The sequence below is a fragment of the Mustela nivalis genome (genome assembly GCF_964662115.1).
Source record: "Mustela nivalis genome assembly, chromosome: 16".
NCBI lineage: Eukaryota > Metazoa > Chordata > Mammalia > Carnivora > Mustelidae > Mustela > Mustela nivalis.
Window position 1 is genome coordinate 5,474,193 of NC_139035.1, and position 21,030 is coordinate 5,495,222.

General features: G+C 40.4%; 1 protein-coding gene and 1 pseudogene across 3 annotated transcripts in view; one reads left to right on the forward strand and one right to left on the reverse strand.

Annotated features, from left to right (window-relative positions):
- Positions 1-12,416, reverse strand: part of MAEL (maelstrom spermatogenic transposon silencer) — a 37,445-nt gene extending 25,029 nt beyond the window's left edge. The window contains exons 1-5 of one of the 2 annotated variants that reach the window (XM_082702756.1): positions 12,089-12,409; positions 11,738-11,830; positions 10,123-10,222; positions 9,040-9,195; positions 7,109-7,150 (exon numbers count right to left, since the gene is read on the reverse strand). In XM_082702756.1, the coding sequence (XP_082558882.1) occupies positions 7,109-7,150; positions 9,040-9,195; positions 10,123-10,222; positions 11,738-11,830; positions 12,089-12,220 (523 nt within the window). In that variant the 5' untranslated portion in view covers positions 12,221-12,409. Of the gene's footprint in view, positions 1-7,108; positions 7,151-9,039; positions 9,196-10,122; positions 10,223-11,737; positions 11,831-12,088 lie in introns of both variants that reach the window. The other variant, XM_082702757.1, reaches the window with a different exon arrangement.
- Positions 12-351, forward strand: LOC309849530 (PEST proteolytic signal-containing nuclear protein pseudogene; annotated as a pseudogene). Its single transcript has one exon. The product of its transcript is annotated as a PEST proteolytic signal-containing nuclear protein pseudogene (transcript).
- Positions 12,417-21,030: the final 8,614 nt, after the last annotated feature.

The following is a 21,030-nucleotide window of genomic DNA, read 5'->3' on the forward strand; positions in this document are numbered from 1 at the left end:
CAGTAAAGCCTACAAAGATCTCCAAGTTTGGATTTGCCATAGGTAGACACAAGACAAAGAAAGCCTCAGCCATATCCATCAAACTTGGACCAAATAAGCCTAAAAAAATGGTTTCAACTCTTGCTCCAAAAACCTGTTCAGCAGCAGCAGCTTTTAAGGAAGAGGAAGACTGAACCAGAGGAAATGCCTCCAGAAGCAAAGATGAGAATGAAGAGTATTGGAAGGGACACACCTACATCAGCAGGACCAACTCCTTCAATAAAGGAAAAGTATGATTTCTCTGATAACTGGAAGCTATGGGAGTGAAATATAAAATCTCATCTCAGAAATGTCCATGACCAAGACAAATGATGTTTCAAAAGTGGACTGTGATATGGATGCAAAGTTAAAAAGAATAGTTTCTTTTTTTAAAGAATGGTAAAAGAATATTCTCGGAGCCACCTTTTTTTTTTTAAAGATTGGGTGGTGGTACACAAATAAGAGTTTGAAATTAGAGTTAATATATGTTTTGTATTCAGATTTCAAGACATTTTGCTAATTTTGTAGTATCATGTGATTAGTTTCCAAAAGGTTACACATAAGGAAAAAAAAATCAAATGGTACTTTTCTAAGAATTACATATTTTTAGACACAACTATTAGCACATTAAAAGGAAAAGAAAAGTTATTGTCTACTTAAACTGCAGAATTACTCTTAACTCCCTTATTAACCCAAACCGGCTCCCAGGAACGCTGTATAGAGAGGGAGTGTTGTACTGGAAGGAAAATGTTGCTGGAATATATTAGATATAATTAAAGTACAGCTTTTTCCTAATAGCCATTTGTTTTAAGTCATCACAAACAAGGTATTGCACTGCTATCAGTTGATACAGATGCTTAGCTCTTTAAAATTTTTTTTTAATTTTATGTAAATTGTTGAGTATTCGAAATAACCCACTTCACCTGAATGGGTCTTGTCTACCTTCATTAGTGTTTAAAGACCATTTGCTACCAAAGTAAATCAGTATTTTTAATGTGCTTTCCTTAGTTTTTGTTATTAGCTAGTTCTTGTAAGCATTTCCACCAAATCCTGAGGAGAATCACAAGGAAGCTCTTTTCAAATACAAATCACCACCAAAAATTTAAATTTATATATAATAAATATTTGGCTGTATTTTTTTTAAAGATAGAACCAAAAAAATAACATTTTATGAATATGAGAAGGAGAATGATGTACTTTCTGCAACTGTTAAAGTTTAAGTTACTAACTTGTGAAAGTGAATTTGGACTTAATACAAGAATTCTTATTTCAGCACAGTAATATGCTCTGAACTGTATACATATTAATCAATGGCCTCTCAAAAGTATAGTTTAGGTATTAAAGATAAAAGAAAATGCATCTTTAAGTATATCTTACGGAATCTTTGACCACATAAGATCTAAGATACCTTGTTAGATCTACATATTGTAGGACTTTAAAAAAATTTTTGTATATGAAATTTTTTCATGTGATAGTTAAACACATCTTTAAAAGCACAGTCACAGATAAGAAACAGTATATGATTTCCTTGAAAACTCCTGCAATGTTTAACTTGGAGGCAGCTTCGTACTATTTTATTGGTGATAACTACTGGCTGAGCTCTTTTAACAGGTAATTGAGAAGCAACTTGTATATATTCCTAACACTTTGTTCATTTGCATTTTAGAGTAAGCCCCAAATAAAACAATGGAAATGTATATAGAACTATTAGTTCTTACATGGTTTAATTCTATCAAGATATCTGAGCTTAACTTGCTTTAAGATAAGCAAACTTTCCACTTTTGTCCAATTCACTTTCTGTTAAAATAACATCCCTCCATGGGCGGAAAAAAATAAATTAATAAAATAAAATAAAATAACATCTCTCTCCTACATGCGCTTATCTTGACTCAAATGAAGTATTAACCTAAGGCCAAAACATAAGAGAAACGACTGATATCAGTGTCTTTACAACAATACCAGTAAATCTGGGGCACCTGTGTGGCTCAGTTGCTTATGTGCCCAATTCTTGATTTCTCTGGTCATGATCTTGGGGTCCCAAGATTGAGCCCCATGCTGGGCTCCAAATTTCAATGGGGAGTTTGCTCAAGATTCTCTCTCTCCCTCTCCTCCCTCCTGCTCTAAAATAAATCTTAAATACCAATAAATCTGTCATACTCAAAACCAATTTTTTGCAGTCTATATGAATAAACAGGTATATGAAGAAAAAAGGATGAAACCAAACCAAATTTGACAGGAAGAGATCCAAGGGTATTCCAGCTACCCAAGTTATTCAGCACAGATTTTAAATAATCCTTATATCTGAGATCAAATTATTAATTGTAGCATATAGTTATAAAAAAAGGATACAGAAGATACAATTGCTGATAATGACAGATTAAAGAAAAAGCTGAATAAATGAAACACCTGCTTGAAAGCACTGCTGAGATAAAACTGCAGTAAGGAATTACGGGTCCAAAATCCAGGAGAGGAAGAAATGCTGGAGAACTTGATTCTGGCATTTGGGTTCACTGGTAATCTGGGCATTTACCAGTTCTGGAAGAGGAGATTTAGAGTCCCAGAAAATGAGCAGTTCTCAACAGACCCAGACTTGTAAGAATTAAAAATATTACTCCAAAGACCCTGGCTGGCTACATCGGTGGAGCAGGTTTTGACTCTTGGTCTTTGGGTTGTGGGTTCAAGCCCCACATTGAGTATAGAGATTACTTAAAAATAATATCTTCAAAAAATAATACTCCAATATTACTTGAATACCTTTTCATTACATACTTAATATATACAATTGTCTTCTGGTTTCCATTGTTTATGCCATGAAGTCAATTACAAATTTCACAGATGATCCTTTGGTGGTAATCTACTGTTCCCCGCTTTTTAGAGATCAACTAGGAATAGATGGCATTCTTAAAATATCTGAACCCAATTTTGTATTATCTCAATCTCTGAAATTGGATTAAGGTACTTTCAGATGGCTAGCAGCAGTAGCCACCTTCTGACAAAAATCAATCATAATTTTTTTAAGAGGAATAACAAGTTTTTATATCTACTGTTCAGCACTCAAAAATAATGAGACATAGCAAGAGATCTGATACCTTGACTGAACATCAAGATAACCAACAGATCCATAAAGAAGATCTCTGTAATAGGGTTATCAGACATAAGACTTTATATGTTCAGGAAAATAAAAAATATTGATAATTTCAGCAAAACCATTAAAAAATAACCCAAGGTAAATTTAAAAAACTGAAGACACATTCTCTAACCCATGTTAGGATGGCAAAATATTAGCAAACCAATTTAAGAGCTATATAGGGACTATGTTCGGTTTACCGCTGGAATGGAAGGTTGGTTAGCAAATTACTAGATGAACAAAAGACACAAATCACGTGAGACACCAAAAAACCACTCACTATAATGTGCAACTGGTATCTCTAACCAAACTGAGAATAGAAGGGAGCTTCCTTACCAGGATCAAGAGTGCATACAAAACATGAGAAGGAACAAAACAAAAAGCACAGTGAACAACATACTCACTGGTGAAACATTAGAAACTACAGAGTTCCTAGCCAGAACCTAAGACAAATTTTTAAAGTTTTAAATAAAAAATAGATTAGAAAAAAGTCATTTCGGGGCGCCTGGGTGGCTCAGTGGGTTAAGCCGCTGCCTTCGGCTCAGGTCATGATCTCTGGGTCCTGGAATCGAGTCCCACATCGGGCTCTCTGCTCAGCAGGGAGCCTGCTTCCCTCTCTCTCTCTCTCTCTCTCTCTCTGCCTCTCCATCTATTTGTGATCTCTCTCTGTCAAATAAATAAATAAAAATATTTTAAAAAAAAAAGAAAAGAAAAAAGTCATTTCGCAGATAGGACTATACAAGGAATTCACTAAAAACTCAATTATAACTTAGCAATGGCTAAATAAAACTTAAATGTAAAAGTAAATAAATATAATTTTAAGAGATGTAACTTATAACAAAATTTATAAGCTATAAATTTAACAAGATATTAAGATCACTGTGAAGAAAATTTTAAGTATTGTAAGGCATTACAGATCTAAAAAAATAAGAGTAGAACCCTGTTCACAGATAGAATATCAAGAAGCTGCCAGTTTTCTCCAAAATGATCTGAAGATTTAAAGGTAATCAAAAAGTCAAGAATAATGTTCCAAAAAAAAAAATGAAAAAGCTTGGCTAAGTATTAAAATACTGTATTTACCAGTATAGACACCAAAAACCAAGTAGACCAATAGAACAAAATAAAAGATATGGAAAAGGGCACCTGGGTGGCTCAGTGAGTTAAAGCCTCTGCCTTCGGCTCAGGTTATGATTCCAGAGTCCTAGGATCGAGCCCCACATCGGGCTCACTCCTCAGCAGGGAGCCTGTTTCTTCCTCTCTCTCTGCCTGCCTCTCTTCCTACTTGTGATCTCCGTCAAATAAATAAATAAAATCTTAAAAAAAAAAAAGATTCGGAAAAGATGCAGGCATCAAGAAACTGCGGCACCACATACTGACAAACAAGCTGATGACTGGATGAGTGATGCGGAGACGACGGACTAGCCCTGTGAGAAAAAAAAGGAAAGAAAAAATCTCTACTTCACACCATACAGAAGTCAATGTCAGGTGAATTAAGAACTTGGATATGAAAAACAAAACTTAAAAACTATGCTCTATGGCTTTCAAGTAAATAAATGATTAAGAATGAAGAGACTAAGCAATAATATGGAATCAGAATTCTTGAAGTGGGGGAGAATGAGGACAAAGACCTCTCAACCCTACAAATTCATACAGAACCAGAACGCTTCCAAGAAAAACATGGCAGTGAGGGTGGGGAGATCAATAGATTCTGTATCAATACCTTCTCCAGATTTGAAATTCTTTGATTCTAATGTGTTAAACCATAACGCCCATCTATGAAGTCTTCAGTTACTCTCACTTACGCGGTTTCATAAAAGGCCAGAGAACAGCACGGGAGCATGTGAAAGATCTACACGCACGTTCCTTAGCTTCTACTCACTCTTCATCCACATGTACATCTGCTTCAGTGAATATTCCTCTATGAAAAACCATCTTTTCCTAAGCATCAGGCTGATTACATCAGCATAAGCATTTTTAAAAAAGATTTTATTTGACAGAGATGGCAAGTAGGCAGAAAGGCAGGCAGAGAGAGAGAGAGAGAGGAGGAAGAGGCTCCCTGCTGAGCAGAGAGCCCAATGTGGGGCTTGATCCCAGGACTCTAGGATCACGACCCAAGCCAAAGACAGAGGCTTTAACCCACTGAGCCACCCAGGCACCCAAGAATAAGCATTTTTAGTTATTATGTCAACATGGCCGTCCCTTTAATACAATCATTTATTTACCTTCTTTAGCTGGCACACTTCCAAGGGTTACCAAGTTGGCAATTTAAGGCCTGTCTAAATTGGTGAGCTCCAAAGTGGCTTACCAGTGAGCTTTCCTGAGTGAGACTGTGACCAATTTTAAGTAGTTTGAAAACTAAGTTAAGAAAACATTCCTAGAATCTTTAATAGGTTTCTGTTAAACTGGTTAACTTGAAAATGTAAAAATAAGGGGCGCCTGGGTGGCTCAGTGGGTTAAGCTGCTGCCTTCGGCTCAGATCATGATCTCAGAGTCCTGGGATAGAGCCCCGCATGGGGCTCTCTGCTCAGCAGGGAGCCTGCTTCCTCTCTCTCTCTGCCTGCCTCTCTGCCTGCTTGTGATCTCCCTCTGTCAAATAAATAAATAAAATCTTTAAAAAAAAAAAAAAGAAAGAAAATGTAAAAATAAGCCTTAAAAACTGCTTTAAAATCAAGTATTGGGGCGCCTGGGTGGCTCAGTGGGTTAAGCCTCTGCCTTCGGCTCCGGTCATGATCCCAGGGTGCTGGGATCGAGCCCCACATCGGGCTCTCTGCTCAGCGGGGAGCCTGCTTCCTCCTCTCTCTGCCTGCCTCTCTGCCTACTTGTGATCTCTGTCAAATAAATAAATAAAATCTTTAAAAAAAATCAAGTATTTATCAGAACCAAGATAATAAACAGTAAAGCCAATGGCACTCTCACAAATGAGTCTGGCAAATAGCAAGGATTCCAATGCACTCAAAGATGAACAAACCAGAAACAGCTTAAGTAAAAATGTAGTTAATTCGCCAGCTAAACTTGTTTTTGTCTTCCCACAACTTATTTGGTGAATAACCTCAGAGGATGTAACACATGGGGAGATTAGCTCGGTTCACACTTCAAAATCTACAACGGAATTTTTCTTCTGTATTATAAACTGTTTTTCATTCAAAGCTATAAAGGGACCAACTACAAAAATTTGCCCTTGCCTTGTTCCAAAGTCTACTGCCCTGATTCCAAGCAGGCAAGCAAATAAAAAGGTCTAGTATATATTTTTCACTAAGACCTGTAAAAACTCAAAAGACAAAGGAATTCTAAAATATTCTCATTTGTAAAGAACAGCATTACAAATAAAATAGCTGCTTGTTATAGCAGATTTGAAAAACTTACTTCTAATTGTTGTCTAACTGCTAGTTGTCTACATTTTTTAAAAAACAACTTATTAAAACAATTACACTTTTGAATGTAAGTTAAAAATAAAACTATTATGATTTTCATTCTAATCACAGAGGAAACTAGTTAAAACCTATTTCATAGAAGAGTTTAGTTCAGAGCTTAGGTACACATATACTTTGGTATCCCATAAGTCTATTTAATATTAAAGTTTTAAAGTTTTTGAAGGTTTTAAGGCTCACATACACCATCTACCATTTCTATGAGGATTCTCCAACAATAAGGATGTTATTCCCCCAACTTAAGTTTTATGTGTCCATGTAAAGCTGTAACTCTTTTCTTTTTAAGATTTTATTTATTTGACACACAGAGATCCCAAGTAGGCAGAGAGGCAGGCAGAGAGAGAGGGGGGGAAGCAGGCTCCCTGCTAAGCAGAGAGCTGGATGCAAGGCTTGATCCCAGGACCCTGAGACCATGACCTGATCCAAAGGCAGAGGCTTAACCCTCTGAGCCACCCAGGTGCCCTAAAGCAGTAAGCCTTAACCAGATACAGACACATTCAGTGTCTATTATTCTACCCCATTCCCTTATACTTACTTGCAGCTTGACAATGAAACCGAAATCCTCGTGGAATTTCACCTGTAATACAAAATATTTTGTTGAGAAAAGCCCTCTGGTTTTGCTATAGTCATGTATCATAGGATGACCAAGTTATAACACAGATAGGTAATGGCTACTGCTATGTGAAAATACAAAAAAATTAAACTTTCATAGAAGTTACTGTTTTTCTTAACCAAAGAATGAGAACTATTAAAAAGAATTTTGGTATATTATCTAAACTACTTTAAAAAGGAAGTTTACTCCTTACAGAAAAGAAATAAAGAGGCCTCTTAACAGGACACGTGCACCTGAATGTTTATAGCAGCGAAGTCCACAACAGCCAAACTATGGAAGGAACCTAGACGTCCATCAACAGATGAATGGATAAAGAAGACATGGTGTATATATATATACAGTGAATATTATGCAGCCATCAAGAACCCTGAAATCTTGCCATTTGCAATGGCGTGGATGGAACTAGAGGGTATTATGCTAAGCAAAATCGGTCAATCAAAGACAGATAATTATCATATGATCTCTCTGATATGAGGAATTTGAGAGGCAGGGCAGGGGTTGGGGGGTAGGAAGGGAAAAAATGAAACAAGATGGGACCAGGGAGGGAGACAAACCATAAGAGACTCTTAATTTCAGGAAACAAACTGAGGATTCCTGGAGGAGAGGAGGGTGGTAGGGAGAGGGTGGTTGGGTGATGGACACTGGGGAGGGTATGTGCCATGGTGAGTGCTGTGAATTGTGTAAGACTGATGATTCACAGACCTGTATCCCTGAAACAAATAATACATTATAGGTTAATAAAGTAAAAATTTTAAAAATTTCAAAAAGAGGCCCCTTAACATAGGGCCTCATGTATGTATAGCTTCAAAAAAGTCTAAATTCAATCTTTTCAATGTGTTACAACTGTATAAAGAAAAGCAGTTATTAATTTATCCTAAGGAGCAGCTCTCACAAGTGTGAGCAGGATGATTAGTTTCTCTGTCATGAAAACACAAGAAAATCACTGGATTATTCTAATGAATTTTAAAGCAACTGACAAAACTAAAGATGAATTTCTTTTTTTCCCCAATCTCTATCCTCCCTTCACTCTTCTCCCTAGAGATTTCTCCTACTTGCCTTTAAAGGTATTCTGGTCCTGTAACTACCCTTTTGGGAACCTAACTGAATCCTATGCCTTCACTGCTTCTGGGTTTGCAAGAGTGGAGAAGCCAGAAGAGCTGTTGAGAACATCCGAGAGACTCTCAAGTATCAGGCTATTTCCGTACCTTCTCTTGTATTCCTTAGACCAGGCAACAATAGGTATTATTTCCACTTTACAGATAAGCTAATAAGTTCAGAAAGGTTAATAACTTTGTTCAAAGTTACAAAACAACCACAAGTTAAAAGCTTGTGATGTCCGAAGTGAGGGATGGATTAAAGAAATAAAAGAGCAAAGGCATAAAAAACTTTTAAAAAATTCCAAGATGCAAGGCCACAGGTAAGCAAACAACAAACACATTTTCAGGCATACTATCCACCAAATTCTAACACTTTCTTGAGGTTAAAAACTTAAACTAAAAAATTCTGTGTAAACACCTAGCTCAACCAATTATGATCAGGTCTTTATTACACTTTAAGAACTATATGTCAGCTCTTAAGAAAACAAATACTGTTAAGTAAAGTCAAGATCAAACGCATGGTGTTTTAAGATTTAGCATCTAGGAACTCCTGGGTGGCTCAGTTGGTTGAGCGGCTGCCTTCATTTAGCTCAGGTCATGATCCCAGCATCCTGGGATCAGGTCCCACATTGGGCTCCTCGCTCAGCGGGGAGCCTGCTTCTCCTTCTGCCAGTGCTCATTCTCTCTGATAAATAAATAAATAAGATCTTAAAAAAAACAAAAAAGATTTACCATCTACTCACTCCGACTACTTACCAGGATTTATAAACCTATGGAAATCAGCCATAATACCTTCCTGGAGAGAGTATTTCACACAGCCTATTTCACAAGGGAGGAAGCGCTGTGCACAGTGCGGAGGTAGCTCGCCATGGCTAAAAATGTTCAAAAAATAGAAAATGCCTCCAAGCAGAGCTAAAAAGAAAGAAATAAAAAGGAAAAAAAAAAGGTAAGACTACACAAACAGTTGTGAGTTAACTCCTCCACAAAAGCAAAATTTTTAGAACCATTTTCCTTGTGCTCCTATCATCCTAAGAGCTGGAAAAAAGAAAACTGATCATTTGTACCAGATAAATGAATCAAAATTTTTATTACACTTATCAAGAATTACAGTGGTAACCACTCTGCATGAAGCAACAAAATTATTCAAACTTGCAGCCAGCTCTACATAATTTAGCTAAACATAAGCCCTGAATTTTAGGAATGACTTAAGAAAAGCTGTGGCCCATATTCAACAAATATGAGAGGTTCGGGAAATAAAGCCAAGTAGAATCAGTATAGAAAAACTCTGATATAAACTATGGACAATTTAGTTCACTCTTCACCTTTACCCAATATACACAAGAGCACCAATAAATACTCAACGAGAATGTGAAGAGTCTTACTTAACAGGATTGACCACATTTAAGACTGTTAGAAGTTTATTAATTTTCAACAAATTCAGAACACAAAACAAGCCAGAAGGAAGAACGAGGATTCTTATTAGATAAGTTCTTTTCTAGGCTAGCTCAATAGTTCAACCTCTTTATAATTTATATGTATTTAAAGGTCTAGATATAAACACTTAAATATATGAAGTATATTTATTAACATAAAAAGCAGTTATTAACCAAGAAACCCGATTTTTTGTATAAAACACAACAAAATCTCTCCACTGTTATTTCAACAAATGCAAATTACCCGATCTTTCACAACTTTAGCACCACCATATTTGAACACTGGTAGTCAATTACTCTGAAAAGCAGGATCAAAAAGAACAGAACACATAATTACTCATCACTATATCACAGTGTCTTGAGCACCCACATTTATCTAAGTGTTTTGCTTTTAGGATTACTCTACCTTGATCACTTTTTAGAGACAAATTTGAAATATCAGGGGGTGAAACATTCTGCCTTGGTACAAGCATGCCTGGCCACCTCAGTGGAGTGGAAACAGGTTTCTAAAGAGAAAGAAAATAATTTGTCACATACTCAAACTCTTACTGGGCACTTTATACGAATACTTAAATTTAGCAAAATAACTGAAAAACAGTTCACAGATTACTTCGGTAATGAATGAGCCCAATGAGTAAATACGCACGCATTTGTCAATACGTATTTGTCAATGACACCAACACCCAAAGAGACAAGGGCAAAATCTATAAATATTCTGAATCAAAAGGTGAGTGGTAAACAACCAATTCAACTACTGCTGAAAACCATTTCCCACTACTGATAATCTAAATTAATCCGAGTCACAGAAGTGACCATGTGATCATAGATTTGTAATCTAAAATAATCCCACGGAGTCACTGAGCCCAGTGGCCAAAAGGACATCATTCGACAAAGTTCTCTAAATTGTTTTTCACTTAAACTAACAATCATGCTGACCCAATGAGGAACGTATACAACATGGCTTACATTTTGAGGGAAAATGTCTTATAAGAAATTACAGTTAAATTAAAAAAAGGCAAGGTTCCCCTATATAAGTCCAGTTCAACCAATTAGAGCTTCTACCCAAACATACACCTACAAAATAAAAATCTCTCACACCAAAAGCAAGCAAAGCGCTCTTGAATTTCAACCCAATGTTGACAGTTTCAAGAATGGAATTTCACTATGTAAGAATGGAAAGAACACGGAGGGAGGGGAAAAGTCGACAGTTACGCTGAATTTCCCCATACAAGTCAAGAAAATCTGTATTGAGTACTTTATCCTTCTACGACGTGTAAGTTTACTCGAATCAACTTCATTCCACTCTTACCTATACGGCACACTAGCATTCACCAGCGTGGGCAGGTTTTATTATTTCAACTTTTTATTTTATTTTATTTTTTAAGATTTTATTTATTTATTTGACAGACAGAGATCACAGTAGGCAGAGAGGCAGGCAGAGAGAGAGGAGGAAGCAGGCTCCCCGCTGAGCAGAGAGCCCGATTGGGGACTCGATCCCAGGACCCTGAGATCATGACCTGAGCCAAAGGTAGCGGCTTAACCCACTGAGCCACCCAGGCGCCCCATGTTATTTCAACTTTTTAAACACAACAGCGTGCCTGGTTCCAAGTTCATTGAAAAAGAGAGAACTCAGGGCGATCCAAGCTACTTTTAAACATAAAATAAAGGAGGGGGGGGTCTTTAATCATAAAGGGGTTTGAAAGGAGCCCTTAGAGTTCATGCAGTACAAACCTTAAAACCAACACTCTCATCACTGACCAGGATTTACCGATGCAGGTTTCCCAACAGGGATTCCCCCAGCCTTTCACCACCAAGTAACAACACGTGCCCCAGTGAGGGAACCTGCTGGCTTTTTAACAGGCGCCCTAACACCCGGGGGGAAAAAAATAAAAATTCTTCTCTGCACTCAGGGAAGCACCCACCAGCCCAGCCTTGGCTTCACCCGCTCGCTCGCTCGCTCGGCATCTGGCGAACCCGCCTGTGGCCCCGGCCGGGAGCTGCTCGTCTCGGGCCAACCTTACCTGCTTCTCGGAAGGCCCAGCGTCCCTTCCCTGGGCCGCTCTCCACTCTCGCGCCATTTCTGCATATTTCTCCTTTTCTTCCTCCCTCAAAAGCTTGGGGACATTGACGGGGGTTGAGAGAGGAGAGAAACAGCAATGAGTTCCGAGCGCCCTGGGCCCCAGGGGCGGAAGCGCAGACCGTACAGGTGGTCCCGGCGCTGGTTTGCCCCGGAGCGGGAACAGGGAGGCTTCGCTTCCCTCCAGCAGGGCCCGAGGCGTCCCTGGCCTCCTCGTCGCCTCGCCCTCCCACTGCCCAACTGCCTGGTCTGCCCCCCGCCCAGACCCCCCTGCCCCCCACGCCCCCCATCTTACCGCCCAGTCAGCAGAGCAGTAGGGGATGGCATCAGCGACGCGAGCCACAGGCAGGCCTCGCCTCCGTAACTCGGGGATCTTCTCCTGCACAAAGAAATAGTAGGCATTACGGCTGGCCCTGCGGTTTGGCATGGCGAGCGAGGCCAGGATTCGACGACGTGCGCTGGAGACACCCCAAGCCGCCGGCGCCCTCGCCGGGCTCCCGCCCTTAGTAACCGAGGCCGGCGCCTGCGCGCGAAGGCCTACAGCTCTCGACCAATCAGGGCGCGTTGCGCAGCCGCACTGGCCTCGCTGGGAGGCAAACAGCCTGAGACTGACTCGTGGGGCCGTGGGGGTGGGGTGGAGCGGCGAGCGTGGTCACAGGCGCAAAGCATTCTGATTGGCTGGGATGAGGCGTTGGTGGGCGTGCTGTCACGTGGAAGGTCTGGCGCCGTTCCTGTGCATTATTGCGTAATATGTGTCAAAGCCGGTAGAGGGAAAGAGGTCTGGAGAGTGGTTCAAGGTCTTTTGTGTTTTTCAACTGTAAAAGGCCGCCTCTGGGCCGAGCACTGGGAGGTGTTGGGTGGGGGGACAGAGTGAGGAGCGCGATAAACAAGATCTTTTCCTTCCGGAAGTTTACAGTCCGGTGGGGAGAGTTTGAGGGGAAGATGATGAAACAAGTGCATCAACCAGTAGGGGCTTTTTTCGGTTACTGCTTTTCTGTGTTTCCCCCATTCTTAAGTCACACCACTTAGAGTTGTAAAGAATATGTGGGCTTTTTTTTTTTTTTTTAGGCAAATTTCAATGTGTTAGGAAGAAAATGTACAATAAGAAGCTAGATTTAAATAATGTCCTTGAATAAAATTTTATAGGTTTCCTCCTAAAGGTTGTGTCATTTTTTTGTTAGTTTTATTCCTGGTATGTATTTGGAGCTACTATGAAAGTTTTTGTTTCCACTGCATCTTCTTTGTTTTCTTTTTATTCTTTAAGTTTAATTTAGTTAACATATACTGTATTATTAGTAGAATTTAGTGATTCGTCTGTTGCATGTAACACCCAGTGTTCATTACATCAAATGCCTTCCTTAACGCCCATCACCCAATTATCCCGTGTCCCCAGCCACTTCCCTTCCAGCAACTCTGTTTGTTTCCTAGAGTTCAGATTCTCTTATGGGTTGCCTCCTCTCTATTTTCATCTTCTTTTATTTTTCCTTTTCTTTCCCTATGTTCATCTGTTTCATTTCACATGAGTGACGTCAAATGACATTTATCTTTCTCTGACTGACTTATTTCACTTGGCATAATACCCTCCAGTTCCATCTGCATCATTGCAAATGGCAAGATTTCATTATTTTTGATGGCTGTGTAATATTACATAGTATATATACCAAAACTACTTCATCCATTCATCAGTTGATGGACATTTCACCTCTTTGCATAGTTTGGCTATTGTGGACATTGCTGTTATAAACATTGGGGTGCATGTGCCCCTTCAAATCACTGTGACTGAATGGGTCAACCAAGAAATTAAGAATTTAAAAAATACATAGAAGCAAATAAAAATGAAAGCATGAAATTTCAGAATGTTTGGGCTGCATCAAAGGTGGTCTTAAGAGAGGGGAAAAACTGAAACTGAAAGCTTTTCCCCCAAGGTCAGGAACACCACACGGATGTCCATTATCACCACCATTGTTCAACATAGTACTAGAGGTTCTAGCCTCAGCAATCAGACAACAAAAAGAAATAAAAGGCATCCAAATCAACAAAGAATTAGTTACAATAACTCTTACTGTCCTTATCTGTTGAGTCCCTCATCTGTGTCGTTTCTGGGTCTGGTTCTACTGATTGATTTTTCTCCTTACTGCTTCTTTGCAAGCTTGGTAAAATTTGATTTGATGACAATTGTAGATTTTATCTTTCTGAGTGCTGCATATTTTTGTATTCTTATAAATATTCTTGTGCTTTTTCTGGGACAGAGTTATGTTATGGAAACAGTTGGAAACCGTTGGAGTATAGTTTTTCCTTCTTTTTGAGTCTTGCTTTTATGCTCTGTAATTTGATATCAGAGCAACCTTTAGGGATAATTTTCTCCTTTGCTGATATAATACCCTTCTTAGTACTCTGCCTGACAACCCGTGAATTTGGAAGTTTTTCCGTTTTGGCTGATGGAAATACAAACTATTTCTAGCCCTGTGTGAATTTCAAGGATTGTTCCTTCTAATCCTTTCAGGTTGTTCTTTCTCTGGCACTGTGTAGTTTCCTCCCACACATGCACAGATCAGTATTCAGAAGGGAGATCCTTAGCACATTTCCAGAGCTCTTTCTTTTTACTGTTCTCTCTTTTTTGGTACTCTGCCCTGCAAATTCTAGTCACTGTGGCCTACCTAGACACCAGCTCCATCTCCTCAACCCCAGGGAGACCACAGGGCTCTACCCAGGTTACTCCTCCTGTTGCATTCTGGACACTCCCTCCAGACAGCATCCTGGGGCAATCACATGGCTCACCTTGTTTGTCTCTATTCTTTCAGGGATTAGTCACCTTGGCTCCTTGATGTCCCGTGTCTGAAAACATTGTTTTATATATTTGATCAAACTTTTAGTCCTTTAAGATGCTGGATAAAGTCATTCCTTGTTATTCTACCTTGGCCAAGATTGCTTTACCTTATTTTGACATTTTAAAACAATATGTAGATTTAAGTGCTAAATTTTTCAATGTGTAATCAGGACAAATCTCTCTGAGGAGATGCCATTTAAAACAAGAAAGCCTGCGAAAGAATAGAGCTAATCATGTAAGGAATTAAAAAAGAGCATTCTAGGTGGAGAGAACAATATACGAAATGGTCTCAGACAACAAATAGTTTGGTGTATCATCAGAATAGACAGAAGATTGGTTGATGTTACAGTGTCCTCTCATGTGGAGAAGGCACATGCTGAGGATGGAGTGATGAGCAGGAATTGGGACATGGCAGTGTCAAGGATTCAAGTATTACTAAGTATGTGGGTGGTCATTGAGAGATATATTTTTAAAAAGTGTCATGATATGGTTTACAGCTGAAGAAGACCAGTCTTGTTACCATGTGGAGAATAGGTTCAAAGCAGTAAAAGTGGGCATAGGGTGAACAGATAGGAGGTCCCTTCAGAAGTCCATGTGAGAGGTGATGGTGACCTAGAACAGAAAAGAAGCAGGAGAAATGAAAGGGAGATGATGGCTCCAAATTATACTTTGGGAAAAAAGAACTATCTGATGGATTCGATGTAGAAGTGAAAGAAGAGGAGGAATCCTAGGGTTTTGGCTTGAGTAACCCAGTGGCAAGTCGTGTCTAGCAATAGTAAGAACTGGGGAGGGAAGACAGTGCTGGTACCAAAGAGGGTCCAATGCTCTTCCTAATTTCTATTACCTGCTCCTCTCCTTCTTTGATACAACTGATGTTTTCATCAATCTTACTTACAGTAAAGTTCTATGTGAATGGATCAGTTTTCCCTCTTTCCACCCAGATTGATCTTCTTATTCGGAAATTCTAGAGGGTGGCAGGTGTTGGCTGGGGTATGAATGGCAGGGGGGATCAGATATGTTAATTTTGAAATGCCTCTTATACATTCAAGTGGAGATGTCAAGTAGGCAGTTTGTGGTCTACGTCTGGTATTCGGCACTAGAGATAGAATTTGGAAACAATTTGGACATAAAGTTGGTGCTTAAATTCATAGAAATGAAATAGATCACCTAGGCTGAGAGTGAAGAGAGGAAAAAAGTTTCTAGGATGGAGTCCTTGAGAACACCAGCATTTAGAAATCAGAATAGGAAAACCCAGCAAAGATGACTAAAAAGGAATGTCTGAAGAAGCAAGGAGAAAACCAGGGAAACCAAGACAAGAGGGTATTTACAAGAAGTGCCTAATTTATTCAATAAATATATATGGAAAGCCTATGGAGTACCAAGCTTAGTTTTAGGACCAAGAACACATTAAACATTACAAAACTTATAACATAGTGAGGCATGCAAACAAGAAAGAAACAACTCTGTATATAATAAGATGTCTGAACACACTAGTGGACAATAAATCTAGTGAAGAAAAATAATGCAGGATAAGGGAAGAGGCACTGATTGAAGGTGAAATTGAGGGTGGTCAGAAAAGGCCCTATTTGAGAAAATGAAATTAAGCAAACAGTGGAAGAAGTGAGGAAGCAAACTGTGAAGATGTCGGGCAAAGAGCCTTCCATGCAGAGGGAACAGCACGGGCAGAGACACCAAGATGGGCACATGTCAAGTGTGAGTGAGGAACAGCAAAGCAAGTCTGTGGGTGCAGGGAGACAGGCAAGTAAGAAAATAGAGAGGGTTTTGGAAAGGGGATTTGGGCCAAACCATGTGGCATTACAAGGCCATTGTAAGAAACTTAGACTTCACCTATATAGGGAAGAAGCCATTGAAGACTTGGAGGACATTTACTGTTTTTTGGGGTTTTTGTTTTGTTTTTTTTGTTTTGTTTTGTTTTGTTTTTTTAACATGAAGTATGAAGAGATTTTCAACCGGGTGTTATGAAACCAAGAACACATGGCATTTTAGGAAAATATTTTTCCTAATGCTAGTTTTTCTTCTGATGCTTGTTTAAGTTAAGGCCCTGACATTGTTCAGTGTGTATCCTGTGCTGATAATAATAGTAATCCCAGTTCATGTTCCTCAAAAGCTACTGTGTCAGACTCTGCTAAGCACTGCACGAGGGCCATCTCCTTTCTCCTTCTCACAGCAGTCTTGTGAAACAGATTATAGAATCATCCCCATTTTGCAGAACAGGAAATTGAGGCTTAAACTAGTAAAGTGACATCCCCAGCTTGCACAGCCCATGAGTGCCTCTGACCTCTATGAGATCCCTGCTTCTTAAGCGTTCTTATTCCAAGCTGTTCCTTATCAATACTCAAGGATGTTTATTACATAACGCTTTGCCAAAGCAAAAAGAGGGATTTCCAAGTTCCTCATCACCTCCAAATGTTGCCCGAGTGCACAACCATACTCAAGTAACTCACCCGAAGCCTCGTTGATTCCTCTGCCTTGTTCACTCAGGCCATGCGGATTCTACCTTGTGTCTCCCTGCCATGCCTCTCCCACTTAATGTTTGCTTCCCATTTCTGCTCCCCTGTAGCCTAGTTTTGGTGCTCGTTCCTTTTTGGACTCTTGTAATGAGCTCTCACATGGAAAAGGTTGTCTCTCTTGCCATGAATCCATCCTACACCCTGTGGCCAGAATAACTTGGCTGAAACACAAGTCTAATCTTGTTCTTCTCTGAGAAATCCTTGTGTGATCCACAGCATGTGGAATTGAGTTCAGACCTGGTAGCCTGGCTCCCCTTGGTCTGACCTCAGCCTCCCTTTCTGGCCCTATTGCTGACCCTGCACTTTGTAAAGCCGTGTCACAGGCAGCAGACCCCCTTCTGCGCTGCACCTGTTGCCTTTGTCTGCATGATCTCCTGCTCCATTTCGGCTTTTAGAAATTCTGCCCAGATCATGTTTGAGACTTAGCTCAGGGATTACCTTTCCTTGAAGAGATCTCTGACCAGCACCCCTAGTGAGTAATTGACCCCTCTCTCTTTGTTCCACCACCATACCTGGCATTTGTCCTAAAATAAGGCCTGTCACACCCTCACAGTTAAAGACCATATGTCTGTCTCTTCCCCACCCCAACACACACACATTGCTGCATCTCACCTGTAAAGTCTTTGACATAAAGGACTGTGACTCATTCATCTTTAAATTCCTTTCATCTTCAATTTCTAGACAGCATGGTATCTAGAATATAGTAGGTGCTCAATAAATGTGTACAGACTAAGTGAATGAATTCAGGGAAGAGAGAAGAAAAGATAAGGAAAAAGGAGGAAGAGCCTAAAGCAGTTTGCAACTAATTAGACAAAAATCCACATGGTTCCTCTCAGTGTCTAAGGCACCCACTGAGAACCGGGGTGGGAGTATGATATTAACAGTTCTATGAGAGAGCTTCAGGGAACAATGCCAACACAAAGGTCAAGGCTGCTGTTCTTTAACACCAGCTTTTGAGAGCCCACAGATGACCCCTCTTTTGTTTGAGCTGTTTCCTTTTATGCTCAGTGTTCTGGTTCTCTCATTCTAGCTCCCTTCCCCGTTCTCTGGGGCTGAGGTCATCAGATGACATACGTCTTCTGGCTCACTTCCGTCTCTCAGGTCCCAACTTTGACCTGTGCCAGGGAAGAAGGGCTCTAGGAGAATGCTTAGGGCTGAGAAGCAATCCTCTGGCTTAATCATCAAGGCCTTGATAAAAATACAGGAAGACAGGCCCTCTTTCATCTTATCCTCTTTGGGCCAAAGGATACTGCTCCATCACTAAAATGGTCTCTGCTGCTGACCTGGGGGGCTGTTAATGTTGCGCAGGTCTTTAAAGGACACTGACATTGATGCAAAAAGAAACAGAAGGGGGCGCCTGGGTGGTGCAGTTGGTTGAGTCCAACTCTTGGTTTTGGCTCAGGTGGTGACCTTGGGGTCCAGGAATCAGTCCCAAGTTGGGCTCTGCACTCAGCACGGAGTTTGCTTAAAGCCTCTCTCCCTCTGCCTCTTCCCTCTACCCCCGCATGTGCTCTCTCTCAAATAAATAAATAAATCCTTAAAAACAACAACAACAACAACAAAACAACAAACAAACAAAAACAACAACAAAAAGAAACAAAAGCAAAAACCAGAGAAAGGGCTCATGAAAGAGAAGCAAGCTTACTTCATCTTTGGCTCTGTAACTCACAAAGAAATTACAGTTGAACTCTCAGTCAGTAAGGGCTCCCAGGGCCCCGACTGCTCATAATTAACTTGATTAACTGCTTAAGACTGAGACAGAATGAGAGCAGGTGCCCGTTTGGAGGCTTTGTATCTGGCTAAAGATACAGGCCTGACAAAACACCTGTCACTTCTTCTCTGTGCCTCTCTCCTTCCTCTAGGGATGTCCCAGAAACAGAGAATTGTGACGCAGTTGTATCTTTTGTCTAGCAACTTTTTCTATGTTGTATAAAACATTAGAGGGTCTAGAAAATGAGGTAGAAGATAGAAACGAAGGACAGTCCTACCCAGAGATAACCATTCTTAGTCTTCTGTTGTTTCCATTGCCTCTTTTAACTGCATTTTCCATATTTTGGACCATGCTGTAGTACAGTTTTAGGCGCTGCTCTTTTTTCTATACATTGTCCTTGGAAATTGTCCTCTGCAAGGGAATTGTCATTAGAGAGCTAACTCAGGTGGAGGCTGCCCACTGTCAGTGGGGTCTGGCCTCCGGATGGGGCCGGCAGACAACATCTAGTTCAGCACCCTCCACCACTGTCACTGTCATTTGCTTTGAAGCTTGAGACAGCAGGCCTTTGGGTTAAATCGGCTTCAAGTACATGGAATTTTCAGCACATTTTCCCAATCTTTTACTTATTATATACTTACCACTGTTCTTGGCAGTACAGCTTTTTAAATTTTTTGGCTCTTGCATTCCACATTTGCATTTCCTTTCTTTAAAGCATTTTCTTAATGAAACAATTTATTCCTCAATCTGAAAGGGCTTCCAGATTGAAAATGTTTCTAGTTTCCAGTAGAGTGCACCTAGAATCTCCAATTTTTTTTCAGTTCTTTGCTTCAATTTGGACTTTTTTTTAAAACTTATAAGTCACTGAAGGTGGTTTGGAAGCTATGGGAGATGAGGGAAGTTAGCAAACCTGAAAGGTAGCCCAAGGGAAGGAAAGCTGAACAAAACTTAGATAAGAAACATGGTATCTATTTCCAAGTCACACCTCATAGATTCTTCCTGGAAGTCAAGATCAGAGAGGAGAAGTAGAAATGTGGTGTTATCTGTGCGCTTTAAAAAGACCTATGTTAAGCAGAATTCACGTACATGCGTGCCTGGGTGCCTGCAATGAAATCATGTTTTAAAGAGGATTCAGCTGAATTATATTTATAACAGTGGGGTTGCTACCAGCTACCAGCATGTCTCCTTGTGGTGGTTCACTTCTCTTCATGTCCTAATTCTGTTCTAAAGTGGGCAGCCTTACTGCAGCCGTTGGCTAGTCCACTCCCCGCTGTATCCCCGTGACACAGGATTCCGCTACGTCTTCCTTCAAGTCCTGCTCTGGTCCCATTCAGGCCGGTGTTCTGACCTGTATGTCTCTGGTTGTAGGAGAGAGTTTGAAGTATTGGGGCTTCAGATCCCGCCAGGGCTGGGAAGAACCAGTCTCTGCTGTCCTGTCCTATCTGGCCAGGAGAAATGGATAATCAGAGCATCTCCAGATCTGAATCTGAGCTCATTTGCAAGCAGCAACAATTCCCCGGGGAAACAATAAAAATAATTAGGTAGTAGCTCTTAAACCCTAGAGGGTTTCAGAAGTGCTGTTAAGACGGAGAATTTTCAGGCCCCACCCAGAGTTTCTGATCCCAGTTTTTTATAAGAACCAGGGGATCTGCATTTTAAGCAAACACTTTAATGTGATTTTGATGCGGAAAGTTCAAAAACCACACTTGGACGAGCACCAGGATTCTGATGTGGTACCAGTACCTCCACCATCAGCCCTACAGGAAAATAACACCATGGCTCTGCCTTCTTTCTATTACCATTCCTCAGGCTGCGTGTTTTGAATCCTTAGGTGTACCCTCAAAGTTTCTCTTAACCTTCCATCAGCTTGGTAGTAATGGTGCATTTGGGAGGGACACGCATTGTGATTTCTGGTTTGGCACCTCCTTAGCGATGGCTGGGAGCCCCAGCCACTCCAGAAGATGCAGGCTCGACCAACTGCTCCTTTCCAGCTGGAAGGTAGACATGCAGAGCGATCCACAGAAAACAAATGCCCAGGTAGGTGGACAAGGCCCCGGGGTTCTATGACTCACTCTAGCACAAGTTCCTCCCCCAGTGTCTTGAAACCACGTTGACGTGCACACAGACGCATACTTAGAGCACACATCCAAAGCTCACTTCTTCAGCGGGGA